Below are 15489 nucleotides of genomic sequence, written 5' to 3' on the forward strand. Positions count from 1 at the left end.
AGGCCAGCTTGGAAATGTGGTTTTCCCAAGAAAGATCATGGCAGATAGTGAGACCCAAAAGCTTGAGCGACAGAACTTCTTGGAGAGGATTGTTGAGAAAGTAGATGGGAGGGTTGTCCAGTCGATATTTTCGGAGAGACATAGTAAGAGTGTGAGATTTGTCAGGATTGAAAGACATGTTCCACTTGTTTGACCAGTCTGTGATTTTGTCCAAGTCTTCAGAGAGTGAGGAGGCTGCAGACTGCCGATCTGAGGGAAGAGGTATGGAGCGGCAGAGAGTGGAGTCATCAGCAAAGAGATAGAGAGGATTTTCAAGAGAGTCAGAGAGATCATTGATGAAGACCAGAAAAAGCACGGGGCCCAGAACACTGCCTTGGGGAACTCCAGCCTGAACAGGAAGAGGAGATGAGAGAAACCCATTCAGGGCCACACGTTGACGACGACTAGAGAGGAAGTACGCCAGCCATGCGTGGAGATTTCCATGGATACCAAAGGAGGAGAGTTTGGTGAGCAGAGCGGGGTGCCAGACCGTGTCGAAGGCACGTGATATGTCGAGGGAGACAGCTCTAATTTCCTGTTTGGCATTGAGGACCTCCATCCATTGTTGAGACAGCAGAATCAGCATGTCCAGAGTAGAGTGACCTGGTCTGAAACCAAATTGATGATCAGAGATCAAGCCATTGGAGAAGAGGAAAGATTTCATATCCGAAGCAATGATGGATTCCATGACTTTGCTGATAATTGGGAGAAGGCTGATTGGTCTGTAGTTGCTAGGATCTGTTTTTGCACCTTTTTTGTGCATAGCGGTGATGTTGGCTGATTTCCAAGCAGATGGCAGTTGACCTTGAGCAAAAGAGAGGGTGAATAGAACAGAGAGAGGGTGAGATAGAGCGGCAGAGCAGGATTTTAGGACCCGTGGGCTGATGCCGTCGGGTCCAGTTGCAGAATCAGAGTCGAGGGTTGACAGAAACTTTTCCACCTTGTCAGGAGGAAAGGACACGGAGTCCAGGAGCAGCAGGGTACGACTGGGTATGGTGGGTACAGAGAGGGATGGGTTTGGGACACAAGATTTAGAGGCAAACACAGAGTTGAGGCATTCAGCTTTTTCACGTGCGGAGTCAGCTGTGTAGCCGTTTGAGGTAAGGGAGGGGATGGAGGGGGAACAAACACCAGAAACGGATTTGACCAGACGCCACCAGGATTTGGAAGAGGGAGACAGATAAGAGAGTTCGGTCTTGAGAACGGAGAGATATTTTTTCCTGGCTCTCCTGAGGGTGGACACACACTTGTTTCGGGCTTTGTGAAAGGAAATGAGATTTCCTTCCGTTGGATTTGCTTTCCAGGAGACGAAGGCAAGTTGTTTCTGGGCAACAGCCTCACCACAAGATTCCATGTACCATGGACGGGAGGAAGGGTATGACAACTGAAGACGAGATGGGATAAATCTGTGCATGAGAGAGAGCAATTTACTTTGGAAGAATTCCCAAGATGAGTTGATGTCAGAGGTGGTAGAGATGGGAGACCAGTCCAGATGATTGATGGCTGCTTGAAGACCGTGCCAGTTGGCCTGAGTGAAATGCCAGACTCGTCGACGCTGAGCAGGCTCCCTGAGGATGGTCAGAGAGATGTCCACTTTAACAAGGACATGATCAGATGATCCGATTGGAGCAGAAGAAGAGCAGCAGACATTTTCAGGGAAGTTAGTCATAACCAAGTCCAGAAGAGAAGATGTTCCGTTGACTGAGATCCGGGTCGGGAAATTGACAGATTGTGTCAGTCCCAGTGAGTCGCAGAAGTCCTTTGCTGAGGAGCCATGGCTGGTGAGAGAAGTACCCACACCCAGCCAACTGGCATGATGACAGTTGAAATCACCACATATGAGGAAGAGAGAGTTGGGATGAGTAGATAGAAGTTGGTCCATATTATCAGACAGCGAGATGTAGATGGAGTCATCACTGTTTGGTGGACGGTACAACACACATATGAACAAGAGGTGGGAGCGAAGGGGAAGCCGTAGCCAGAGGTATTCCTGGGGGTGAGGTGGAGAGAGTGCAGTGCAGGGCGAGTGAGGAAGAGAGTTTTTGATAAAGATAGCAACCCCACCTCCAGGACGAGGCTCAGGTCTATCATACCGGAGGAGGGAGTAGCCCGGGAGAGATACTAAGGAATCAGAGACATCATAAAGGAGGAAAGTTTCTGTTAAGCAGATCACGTCTGGTTTGACAGAAGCAACCTGTATGGAGAGATCAGTTAAGTTTGAACGAAGGCCCCAGATGTTTGAGGTCCATACCGTTAATGAAGAGGTACGGGGAGCATCAGATACAGAACAGGGGGGAGGAGGGGTAGGGTAAGATGTGGAAGAGGTGGAAGAGGTAGGGAGAGCTGTTGAAGGTGTGTCAGAGATTTCAGAATAGCTCGGAGAAAGGGAAGGATGGGGCGGACAAAAGGTTTGATGGTGATTGGGTGAGGCACAATGAGGTGTTATTTGAGGAGGGGGAATAGCGAGGCAGAAGGTTGGGGGAGATGGAGGTGAGAGTTGGAAGGGGGAAGAAGCGGGGAGGACGCTTTGAGGAGGGGGAGTGAGAGGGGGGAAATTGAGAAGCAATGAGGGTGGGGAGATTTGAAGGGGAGGGGTGAGGGGGGAGTTTGGGATGGAAGGGACAAGGGGAGGGATTTGAAAGGGATGGGATATGGGGGAGATTTGAAGGGGAGGGGTGAGGGAGGAGTCTAGGAGGGGAGGGGCGAGGGGGCGTCTTGGTGGGGAGGGGTGAGGGGGTAGTTTAGGAGGGAGGGGGCAAGGGGGGAGATTTGAAAGGGATGGGTGATGGGGAAGATTTGGAGGGGAGGGGTGATGGGGAAGATTTGGAGGGGAGGGGTTATGGGGAAGATTTGGAGGGGAGGGGTGAGATTGGATTTTTGAAAGTGTACGATTTATGGGAAACGAACATTTATTGCAAAATGAGTTTCTTGTGACCTTCGAGTTAAAAATACGTTTAAGGACGCTGGATGGAGGATGGAGTGCAGGAGAGTTTAGGGAATGTAGAAAAAAGGCACTATAGGAGATGGATATATTTTTTGGGATGAATTGATTTGGTGAGCAAGTCGAAAGCAGCCTTTTAAAGAAGAAGAAGAAAAAGGTGTTATAAAATATGACGGAATACATAACTTGAGGGGAAAGTGTAAACATTGAAGGTTAATAACAGTGAAAACTATCTGGGGAAATGGGGGAGAAACACGTGGTTGAAGAACGAACGAACGAATAAGAATGAATAAACGAATGAGAACAGAGAAGGAAATGTTTTTTTTTTTGTTTTTTTTTAGTTGAGATTTACACAAGGAAGTAGGCTATGGGTGAAAAGACTGGGAATACAGAGAACGAAAGTTATTGGATCACAAACGACGGACCGCTGAGAGAAAAACAAAGCCTCAAGGTTGTACAGTGTACACTGTACAAGGCCTCAAGACACGACACGAATTAACACGATTTTCAATACAGGTATGAAAGATTTGCACCGAAAATTCTTCGTCGGGACACAATATACGTACAACACCATAAATAAATACAGTTTTAACGAAAATACAAATGGGAACAATCACTTAACTTCGATTTCAAATCGTTCGCGACGCGGCAAAGGCCTTGCTCGCGGGATTTTGCCATACACGGCAAACAGACGATCAATTTATGAAAGATAAACACTGAGAAACAAAGTTGCACACAATAACTTCACACACCGAACGATAAATACAGTTTCGACAAAATACAATTGTGAACAGACTTAACTTCGAAAAACGTGGAGACCGTGTGGAGCTTCGAAAATCCCTCCCACCGTCTCCGAGATCTCGCGAGACTGAGATTCCAATATTCATCGCGGGAGATTCCAATAATTCTGAAAGCTTTGGTTTCAACAGCGTGAAGCTGAGCTAGGTGTGAGGCAGGAGCACCAGCCCATAGGCGAGAACAGTATTCCATTGAGCCGCGGATGAAAGCCTTGTATGTGGTGAGGAGCTCAGGTGTGCCGAGGAAGGACTTCGCACGACGGAGGATGCCCAGTTGGCGACTGGCTTTGGAGGCCAGCTTGGAAATGTGGTTTTCCCAAGAAAGATCATGGCAGATAGTGAGACCCAAAAGCTTGAGCGACAGAACTTCTTGGAGAGGATTGTTGAGAAAGTAGATGGGAGGGTTGTCCAGTCGATCTTTTCGGAGAGACATAGTAAGAGTGTGAGATTTGTCAGGATTGAAAGACATGTTCCACTTGTTTGACCAGTCTGTGATATTGTCCAAGTCTTCAGAGAGTGAGGAGGCTGCAGACTGCCGATCTGAGGGAAGAGGAATGGAGCGGCAGAGAGTGGAGTCATCAGCAAAGAGATAGAGAGGATTTTCAGGAGAGTCAGAGAGATCATTGATGAAGACCAGAAAAAGCACGGGGCCCAGAACACTGCCTTGGGGAACTTCAGCCTGAACAGGAAGAGGAGATGAGAAACCCATTCAGGGCCACACGTTGACGACGACTAGAGAGGAAGTCCGCCAGCCATGCGTGGAGATTTCCATGGATACCAAAGGAGGAGAGTTTGGTGAGCAGAGCGGGGTGCCAGACCGTGCCAGACCGTGTATATATATATTTTTTTTTTTTTTGCATATATTTATTTATGTATATATATTTATATATATATTTAATTTAAATCAAAAACGATGGCACTTAGCTGGAATTTGTTTCGAAAGCCATTAATTAGACCTATTGACCAATGTAATCCTTTCACCTTCTCCATTTCTCACACCATATCCGTAACCCCCATGAACTCCCTCAAAACCGTTCATACTCCTTCCCACATGTCCATTTAGGTCTCCTCCTACCACAACAACTTCCTCATCTTTCACGTTTTCCATCAGCTTCTCTATCGCACACCAGAACTTGTCCTTCTCTTCATCGCTCCGACCAACCTGCGGAGCATATCCCGAGATGACGTTCACCAAGAGCTTTCCAATCATCATTTTCACCATCATCAACCTATCACTCACTCTAGTCACACTCACCAACGGGCGGACAGACACCAACGTGATTTTTTTTTTTTTTTTTTTTTTTTTTTTTTTGTATACAATATCGAGGCTCGTGAAAGAGCGAACATTAATCACACAGAAAGACAAACCGACACATAAAACATATAACATAGGGAGCGGTAGACAAGATGGGGAGAGAGGGGGAAGGACACAAACACAACATTTGAGAGCAGGGACCGAGAGACATGGAGACATCGAGAGATCTGAGAGAGGGCGAGGGCTTTGGGGGGGGGGGGCGTGGGAAGGGGGCAGTGGGAGAGGTATAAAACATATGGACACTGCCAGGACTTCCAGGAAAGAAGTTGGAATTTCAAACAAGGTGGATCTGGGGTGAATTAGCGGGGGTAGAAAAGATCAAGGTTTTGGATGGGGGAAGATAAGAGATGGTGGTGAACAGCTGTTTTAAAGACCTGGAGGGAGGAGTGGGATTGAAGGGAGTGAGGGAGTTTGTTCCAGAGGCGGGAGAAAAGAGGAATGAAAGAGTGAAGGTGAGCGGAGAGCCGAGATTTCGGCAGTTTAACCATCAGAGGGTTGCTGGCAGATCTTGTGCGACCTGTAGGAATATTTGGGGGACAGAGCACAGAGAGAGCTGGGGGTGCAAGGCCGGAGAGGAGTCGGTAGAAGACAGAAAGACCACCTACCTGCCTGCGGTGAGTGAGTGAAAGGCCCTCAGAGATAGCTTCATCGCGGGAGATTCCAATAATTCTGAAAGCTTTGGTTTCAACAGCGTGAAGCCGAGCTAGGTGTGAGGCAGGAGCACCGGCCCATAGGGGAGAACAGTATTCCATTGAGCTGCGGATGAAAGCCTTGTATGTGGTGAGGAGCTCAGGTGTGCCGAGGAGGTGTGCCGATTTTGAGGGTTTTCAAAATAAAAGTCAAGAATGCGGAAACCAATGTTGCTGAAATTTGGAACATATTACCTCGATGTGCAAAGCATTTACTTCTGAAATTTGCAGCCGATTTCGTCCAGTAGAAGCTGAGAAATGTATTTTCAGTCCCCATGTCAAAGCTGTATCCAGAGAAAGTGATCCCTTATATAAAGGGAGGGGTGCTTTGCGCCTCCCTTTGATACCCAGGAAGAATCAGACTCAAAGCTGAAAACACGCGAAAGGTGCTTCTTCGAAGTATTTACTCAGGGGGTTCAATACTTGCATACATTTGTTTTTTCTGTATTTTATATTGAATTATTTTGTAAAAAATCCAAAAACAAAAATCCTCTGACATTATGGGAGGAAAAAATCTCAATTTAGTACATTTTAAATTCAGGCTGTAACACAACAAAATGTGAAAAATTCAAGGGGTGTGAAAACTTTCTGAAGGTGCTCTATGAGGTCTGACAATAAAATTCCAGGATTAAAGCAATATATGATTTTATCGTAAATGCACCAATTATGTTTAGCGGTTGTCTTCAAAGTAATCTCCCTGGGAGTCTACACACTTGTCAACGTCACTGCCAAGCTACAAAGCATCCTTGGAAGTCGTCGTCTGAAAGGCCATTTAGCTCATTGGTGACAGCTCTTTGGATCTCGTCTTTCATTGCAAAATGAGTTCCTTTAATTTGATTTTTCAGTCTTGGAAACAAACAGTCTGGTAGCAGTGTTATACAATGCATACGTACATAAAGATAATTTGTGTCCCCCCCCCCCCCCCTCCCATCCTGAATCCTCAAGACTATGAATCTTTCAATCCCCTAAAACCACAGGTGCACTAGCCCCCCCAACCCCCTCCCACCCCAGCTCCGACAGTACAACCACCATTTTCAACTCATTCTGTCACAAACAAACACAAACAAACACTGTTTTCATTATATATGTTGCAATGATTATTATATGCACATGACACCTCTATTTTATGCAAACAGTTTGGCATTAATTAATAATTTACTGTACACGTTTATACTTTTTGAGTTATAAAATGTATTTTCCAGAGGACGTGTTTCTCCTGAAGACACGAGATCCGAAGAATCCATTGGTGTATGCTGCTTTCAGCACGAGCAGGTAACAAAAGAACATAAAGGCCTGGTCTCATCATGCAGGTCTTGGGCCATAAGGAAATAGCAAGAAAAAGAAAGTAATCCAATGACAAGAAAACATCATGTTTGTAATAGTCTTGCCAATGCATAATTCATACCAGTCTATTGAGCATGCACAAAAACAATGTGAAAATTGAATGTATCCTTTTAGGTATTCCCCAACATTCCTAAAACCAATATTGCTCATTCATTTCACTACAAGCCAATATGTTTGCTTCCCCACAGCTCTGCCGTTTGCTTCCCCTTGACCTGTCTTATTTCTTTGTTGCCCACAGTCCGATATTCAAGGGGTCAGCAGTCTGCATGTACAGCATGGCTGACATCCGTCGGGCATTTCTTGGACCGTTTGCTCACAAGGAGGGCCCAGCTTTTCAGTGGGTGAACTACCAAGGAAAGGTCCCTTACCCTCGACCTGGAACTGTACGTTTCATCAACAATTAATGTCGAGATGAACCGTTGAAAGAAAAAGGGGATTGTAGAATTCTTGAGAATTATCATAGAGACCTATAGAGTGAGATCATGTAGAGTTCAAGTCGATAAATGTTTGAGCTGCATGATTAGAGGGGAGAAACTGGATAGGAAATTAAATATATGCTGCTTTCAGCACAAGCAGGTTAATGAAGAATGGTAGTAAACGTTTGTAATCAGAAGGTCAACCTTTGCCTTGCTTTAGCTTTACAGTACCTTCAGAAAGTATTCACACCCCTTGGCTTTTTCACATTTTGTTGTTACAGCCTGAATTTAAAAATGGATTAAATCTCAATATTTTGTCACCGATCTACACATAATAAATACCCCATAATGTCAAAGTGAAAACACGTTTTTGAAATTTTTACAAATTTATTGAAAAATAAATACAGAAATATCGAATTTAGATAAGTATTCAACCCCCTGAGTCAATACTTCGTAGAAGCGCCTTTGGCAGCGATTACAGCTTTGAGTATTTGTGGGTATGTCTGTATCCGTTTTGCACATCTGGATTTGGGGAGTTTCTCCCATTCTTCTTTGCAGATTTGCTCAAGTTCTATTAAGTTGGATGGGGAGCGTCGGTGAACAGCAATCTTCAAGTCTTTCCACAGATTCTCAATGGGATTCAAATCTGGGCTTTGGCTGGGCCACTCAAGGACTTTCACGTTCTTGTTCTGAAACCATTCCAGTGTTGCTTTGTCTGTATGCTTGGGGTCATTGTCCTGTTGGAATGTAAATCTTCGCTGCAGTTTAAGGTGTTTTTCACTCTGAATCACGTTCTCCTCAAGGATTTGCCTGTATTTTTTGAGTTTGCCAAAGAGTTCAATTTTCATCTCATCAAACCACAGAAGGCAAGTCTGATCCCCCGAAACATGCCCAGGCTATGCAGCCACATACATACATACACACATACGTACACATGTACATACACAAATACATACATACATATGTATATGCACACGTACATACTACACACGTACATACACACATACACACGTACACACACATACACACATACATACACACATACACACACGCATCCACACATACACACACGTATACACACATACACACATACGTGCATACACACATACCACCTAAAATTCAATACACACACACACACACACACACACACACTTGGCTTGTGCAGTCACCAAAGGAAGTCTAACACATGAATGACCTCACCAAGGAGTGCTGCATATCCACCATCTTAAGTCGATGAATGGATGCCATTGATGAGACCACAGAAGCGTTTGCCTCATGCTCTGTCTTTCACGTTTCACGAGCCTTTTTGCAAACTCCAGGTGTGCTGTCATTTGCCTCTTTCTCAGGAGTAGCTTCCATCTGACCACTCTCCCATAAAGCCGAGATTTGTGAAGTGCTGCAGAGACTGTTGTCCTTCCGGCAGGTTCTCCCATCTTAGCCAAGGAACTCTGTAGTTCTCTGAGTGGTCATTGTGTTCTTGGTCACCTTGCTGATCAAGATCCTTCTTGATGGGTTGCTCGGTTTGGTCAGACGGCCAGATCTGGGAAGAGTCTGGATAGTTCCATATTCTTTCCATTTCCTAATGATGGAGCTCACTGTGCTCTTGGGAACTTTCAACATTCGAGAAATTGTTTTATTCCCTTTCCCAGATCTTTGCCTCCTCACAATTACATCTCAGAGTTCTACGGACAGTTCCTTGTACTTCATGATAGAGTTTCTGCTCTGACGTACTGTCAAATATAGCACCTTATATAGAAAGGTGTGTTTCTTTCTAAATCATGTCCAATCATTTGACTTGGCCACAGGTGGACTCCAATCAAGTTGTAGAGACATCTCAAAGATGAGCAAAGGAAAATGGATGCACCTGAGCTCAATTTGGAGTCTCATGGCAAAGGGGTTGGATAGTTATTGACTCAAATTTTAGCTTTTCATCTTTAATAATTTTGTAAACATTTTAAAAATTTCACTTTGACATTAACGGCGTATTATGTGTAGATGAGTAACAAAAAAATCGAATCCATTTTAAATTGAGGCTGTAACACAACAAAATGTGAAAAAGGAGATCTCGCGAGATCTCGGAGACGGTGGGATGGATTTTCGAAGCTCCACACGGTCTCCACGGTCTCCACGTATTATGTGTAGATGAGTAACAAAATCACTTTGACATTAACGGCGTATTATGTGTAGATGAGTAACAAAAAAATCGAATCCATTTTAAATTGAGGCTGTAACACAACAAAATGTGAAAAAGGAGATCTCGCGAGATCTCGGAGACGGTGGGAGGGATTTTCGAAGCTCCACACGGTCTCCACGTTTTTCGAAGTTAAGTCTATTCACAATTGTATTTTGTCGAAACTGTATTTATCCTTCGGTGTGTGAAGTTATTGTGTGCAACTTTGGTTGTTTCTCGGTGTTTATCTTTCATAAATTGATCGTCTGTTTGCCGTGTCGCGAGCAAGGCCTTTGCCGCGTCGCGAACGATTTGAAATCGAAGTTAAGTGATTGTTCCCATTTGTATTTTCGTTAAAACTGTATTTATTTATGGTGTTGTACGTATATTGTGTCCCGACGAAGAATTTTCGGTGCAAATCTTTCATACCTGTATTGAAAATCGTGTTAATTCGTGTCGTGTCTTGAGGCCTTGTACAGTGTACACTGTACAACCTTGAGGCTTTGTTTTTCTCTCAGCGGTCCGTCGTTTGTGATCCAATAACTTTCGTTCTCTGTATTCCCAGGCTTTTCACCCATAGCCTACTTCCTTGTGTAAATCTCAACTCAAAAAAAAAATAATAATAATAAAAAAAAAACACATTTCCTTCTCTGTTCTCATTCGTTTATTCATTCTTATTTGTTCGTTCGTTCTTCGACCACGTGTTTCTCCCCCATTTCCCCAGATAGTTTTCACTCATTAACCTTCAATGTTTACACTTTCCCCTCAAGTTATGTATTCCGTCATATTTTATAACACCTTTTTCTTCTTCTTCTTTAAAAGGCTGCTTTCGACTTGCTCACCAAATCAATTCATCCCCAAAAAAATATCCATCTCCTATAGTGCCTTTTTTCTACATTCCCTAAACTCTCCTGCACTCCATCCTCCATCCAGCGTCCTTAAACGTATTTTTAACTCGAAGGTCACAAGAAACTCATTTTGCAATAAATGTTCGTTTCCCATAAATCGTACACTTTCAAAAATCCAATCTCACCCCTCCCCTCCAAATCTTCCCCATAACCCCTCCCCTCCAAATCTTCCCCATCACCCATCCCTTTCAAATCTCCCCCCTTTCCCCCTCCCTCCTAAACTACCCCCTCACCCCTCCCCGCCAAGACGCCCCCTCGCCCCTCCCCTCCTAGACTCCTGCCTCACCCCTCCCCTCCAAGTCTCCCCCATATCCCATCCCTTTCAAATCCCTCCCCTTGTCCCTTCCCTCCCAAACTCCCCCCTCACCCCTCCCCTTCAAATCTCCCCACCCTCATTGCTTCTCAATTTCCCCCCTCTCACTCCCCCTCCTCAAAGCGTCCTCCCCGCTTCTTCCCCCTTCAAACTCTCACCTCCATCTCCCCCAACCTTCTGCCTCGCTCTTCCCCCTCCTCAAATAACACCTCATTGTGGCTCACCCAATCACCATCAAACCTTTTGTCCGCCCCATCCTTCCCTTTCTCCGAGCTATTCTGAAATCTCTGACACTCCTTCAACAGCTCTCCCTACCTCTTCCACCTCTTCCACATCTTACCCTACCCCTCCTCCCCCCTGTTCTGTATCTGATGCTCCCCCTTCCTCTTCATTAACGGTATGGACCTCAAACATCCGGGGCCTTCGTTCAAACTTAACTGATCTCTCCATACAGGTTGCTTCTGTCAAACCAGACGTGATCTGCTTAACAGAAACTTTCCTCCTTTATGATGTCTCTGATTCCATAGTATCTCTCCTGGGCTACTCCCTCCTCCGGTATGATAGACCTGAGCCTCGTCCTGGAGGCGGGGTTGCTATCTTTATCAAAAACTCTCTTCCTCACTCGCCCTGCACTGCACTCTCTCCACCTCACCCCCAGGAATACCTCTGGCTACGGCTTCCCCTTCGCTCCCACCTCTTGTTAATATGTGTGTTGTACCGTCCACCAAACAGTGATGACTCCATCTACATCTCGCTGTCTGATGATATGGATCAACTTCTATCTACTCATCCCAACTCTCTCTTCCTCATATGTGGTGATTTCAACTGTCATCATGCCAGTTGGCTGGGTGTGGGTACCTCTCTCACCAGCCATGGCTCCTCAGCAAAGGACTTCTGCGACTCACTGGGACTGACACAATCTGTCAATTTCCCGACCCGGATCTCAGTCAACGGAACATCTTCTCTTCTGGACTTGGTTATGACTAACTTCCCTGAAAATGTCTGCTGCTCTTCTTCTGCTCCGATCGGATCATCTGATCATGTCCTTGTTAAAGTGGACATCTCTCTGACCATCCTCAGGGAGCCTGCTCAGCGTCGACGAGTCTGGCATTTCACTCAGGCCAACTGGCACGGTCTTCAAGCAGCCATCAATCATCTGGACTGGTCTCCCATCTCTACCACCTCTGACATCAACTCATCCTGGGAATTCTTCCAAAGTAAATTGCTCTCTCTCATGCACAGATTTATCCCATCTCGTCTTCAGTTGTCATACCCTTCCTCCCGTCCATGGTACATGGAATCTTGTGGTGAGGCTGTTGCCCAGAAACAACTTGCCTTCGTCTCCTGGAAAGCAAATCCAACGGAAGGAAATCTCATTTCCTTTCACAAAGCCCGAAACAAGTGTGTGTCCACCCTCAGGAGAGCCAGGAAACAATATCTCTCCGTTCTCAAGACCGAACTCTCTTATCTGTCTCCCTCTTCCAAATCCTGGTGGCGTCTGGTCAAATCCGTTTCTGGTGTTTGTTCCCCCTCCATCCCCTCCCTTACCTCAAACGGCTACACAGCTGACTCCGCACGTGAAAAAGCTGAATGCCTCAACTCTGTGTTTGCCTCTAAATCTTGTGTCCCAAACCCATCCCTCTCTGTACCCACCATACCCAGTCGTACCCTGCTGCTCCTGGACTCCGTGTCCTTTCCTCATGACAAGGTGGAAAAGTTTCTGTCAACCCTCGACTCTGATTCTGCAACTGGACCCGACCGCATCAGCCCACGGGTCCTAAAATCCTGCTCTGCTGCTCTATCTCACCCTCTCTCTGTTCTCTTCACCCTCTCTTTTGCTCAATGTCAACTGCCATCTGCTTGGAAATCAGCCAACATCACCGCTTTGCACAAAAAAGGTGCAAAAACAGATCCTAGCAACTACAGACCAATCAGCCTTCTCCCAATTATCAGCAAAGTCATGGAATCCATCATTGCTTCGGATATGAAATCTTTCCTCTTCTCCAATGGCTTGATCTCTGATCATCAATTTGGTTTCAGACCAGGTCACTCTACTCTGGACATGCTGCTTCTGCTGTCTCAACAATGGATGGAGGTCCTCAATGCCAAACAGGAAATTAGAGCTGTCTCCCTCGACATATCACGTGCCTTCGACACGGTCTGGCACCCCGCTCTGCTCACCAAACTCTCCTCCTTTGGTATCCATGGAAATCTCCACGCATGGCTGGCGGACTTCCTCTCTAGTCGTCGTCAACGTGTGGCCCTGAATGGGTTTCTCTCATCTCCTCTTCCTGTTCAGGCTGGAGTTCCCCAAGGCAGTGTTCTGGGCCCCGTGCTTTTTCTGGTCTTCATCAATGATCTCTCTGACTCTCTCGAAAATCCTCTCTATCTCTTTGCTGATGACTCCACTCTCTGCCGCTCCATTCCTCTTCCCTCAGATCGGCAGTCTGCTGCCTCCTCACTCTCTGAAGACCTGGACAAAATCACAGACTGGTCAAACAAGTGGAACATGTCTTTCAATCCTGACAAATCTCACACTCTTACTATGTCTCTCCGAAAAGATCGACTGGACAACCCTCCCATCTACTTTCTCAACAATCCTCTCCAAGAAGTTCTGTCGCTCAAGATTTTGGGTCTCACTATCTGCCATGATCTTTCTTGGGAAAACCACATTTCCAAGTTGGCCTCCAAAGCCAGTCGCCGACTGGGCATCCTCCGTCGTGCGAAGTCCTTCCTCGGCACACCTGAGCTCCTCACCACATACAAGGCTTTCATCCGCAGCTCAATGGAATACTGTTCTCCCCTATGGGCCGGTGCTCCTGCCTCACACCTAGCTCGGCTTCACGCTGTTGAAACCAAAGCTTTCAGAATTATTGGAATCTCCCGCGATGAAGCTATCTCTGAGGGCCTTTCACTCACTCACCGCAGGCAGGTAGGTGGTCTTTCTGTCTTCTACCGACTCCTCACCGGCCTTGCACCCCCAGCTCTCTCTGTGCTCTGTCCCCCAAATATTCCTACAGGTCGCACAAGATCTGCCAGCAACCCTCTGATGGTTAAACTGCCGAAATCTCGGCTCTCTGCTCACCTTCACTCTTTCATTCCTCTTTTCTCCCGCCTCTGGAACAAACTCCCTCACTCCCTTCAATCCCACTCCTCCCTCCAGGTTTTTAAAACAGCTGTTCACCACCATCTATTATCTTCCCCCATCCAAAACCTTGATCTTTTCTACCCCCGCTAATTCACCCCAGATCCACCTTGTTTGAAATTCCAACTTCTTTCCTGGAAGTCCTGGCAGTGTCCATATGTTTTATACCTCTCCCACCGCCCCCTTCCCATGCCCCCCCCCAAAGCCCTCGCCCTCTCTCAGATCTCTCGATGTCTCCATGTCTCTCGGTCCCTGCTCTCAAATGTTGTGTTTGTGTCCTTCCCCCTCTCTCCCCATCTTGTCTACCGCTCCCGATGTTATATGTTTTATGTGTCGGTTTGTCTTTCTGTGTGATTAATGTTCGCTCTTTCACGAGCCTCGATCTTGTATACAAAAAACAAAAAAAAAAAAAAAAAAAAATGAAGGGGTGGGAGTACTTTCTGAAGGCAATGTACACGATAACAATTTTTACTGCTGTATCGACTTCCTTTCTCTTTTACTTTTTTCCAACATCACTTTGTTTTGACTACTGTGTGCACTTTCTCTTAATGATTGTTTCATTTTACATGTCCAAGGAGATATCCTTCTCCATAATTTTCTGTCCCTTTTCTCCTCACTGCATTTATTTTATCTAGTTGGCTTATTATTCCACATCCCTTTCTTCAGTGCCCCAGTTCCAGATTTGGGGGATTTCATTCCACCAGGGACTACCCAGACACAACACTTTCATTTGTGAGAAGTCACCCCATAATGGCACAATCCGTGCATCCGATGGGTGGCCGTCCATTGCTTGTGCGGACACGCGAGCCTGCCCACATCACTCGCCTGGCTGTGGATCGAGTCGAGGCAAAGGATGGCCATTACGACGTCTTGTTCCTGGGCACAGGTCGGAATGATTTGGAATGCAGAGGATGAACATTGTAATACTATTATTGTTAGGACTCATTTTGGGGGGAGTGATGGAGAATTGATCAGAGAGAGGTTTCACAATAATGCAGTTTTTCCAAAAAGTGGTTTCATGGTAATGCAGTTTTTACAAAAAGTGGTTTCATGGTAATGCAGTTTTTACAAAAGGTGGTTTCACGGTAATGCAGTTTTTACAAAAAGTGGTTTCACGGTAATGCAGTTTTTACAAAAAATGGTTTCACGGTAATGCAGTTTTTACAAAGAGTGGTTTCACGGTAATGCAGTTTTTACAAAAAATGGTTTCACGGTAATGCAGTTTTTACCAAAAATGGTTTCACGGTAATGCCGTTTTTACAAAAAGTGGTTTCATGGTAATGCAGTTTTTACAAAAAGTGGTTTCATGGTAATGCAGTTTTTACAAAAAGTGGTTTCATGGTAATGCAGTTTTTACAAAAAGTGGTTTCACGGTAATGCCGTTTTTACAAAAAATGGTTTCACGGAAATGC

The 15489-nt window shown here is 45.6% G+C and overlaps 1 protein-coding gene across 2 annotated transcripts in view; it reads left to right on the plus strand.

Annotated features, from left to right (window-relative positions):
• The window catches only part of LOC137438271 (semaphorin-3A), a 90606-nt gene that overhangs the window by 12287 nt on the left and 62830 nt on the right, over nt 1-15489 (plus strand). For both annotated transcript variants that reach the window (XM_078766392.1, XM_078766393.1), the window contains exons 4-6: nt 6984-7053; nt 7364-7508; nt 14744-14963. In XM_078766392.1, coding sequence (XP_078622518.1) covers nt 6984-7053; nt 7364-7508; nt 14744-14963 — 435 coding nt within the window. The remainder of the gene's footprint in view (nt 1-6983; nt 7054-7363; nt 7509-14743; nt 14964-15489) is intronic.

Source organism: Myxine glutinosa, chromosome 12 (assembly GCF_964187855.1).
Source record: "Myxine glutinosa chromosome 12, kmMyxGlut1.1, whole genome shotgun sequence".
Lineage (NCBI taxonomy): Eukaryota > Metazoa > Chordata > Myxini > Myxiniformes > Myxinidae > Myxine > Myxine glutinosa.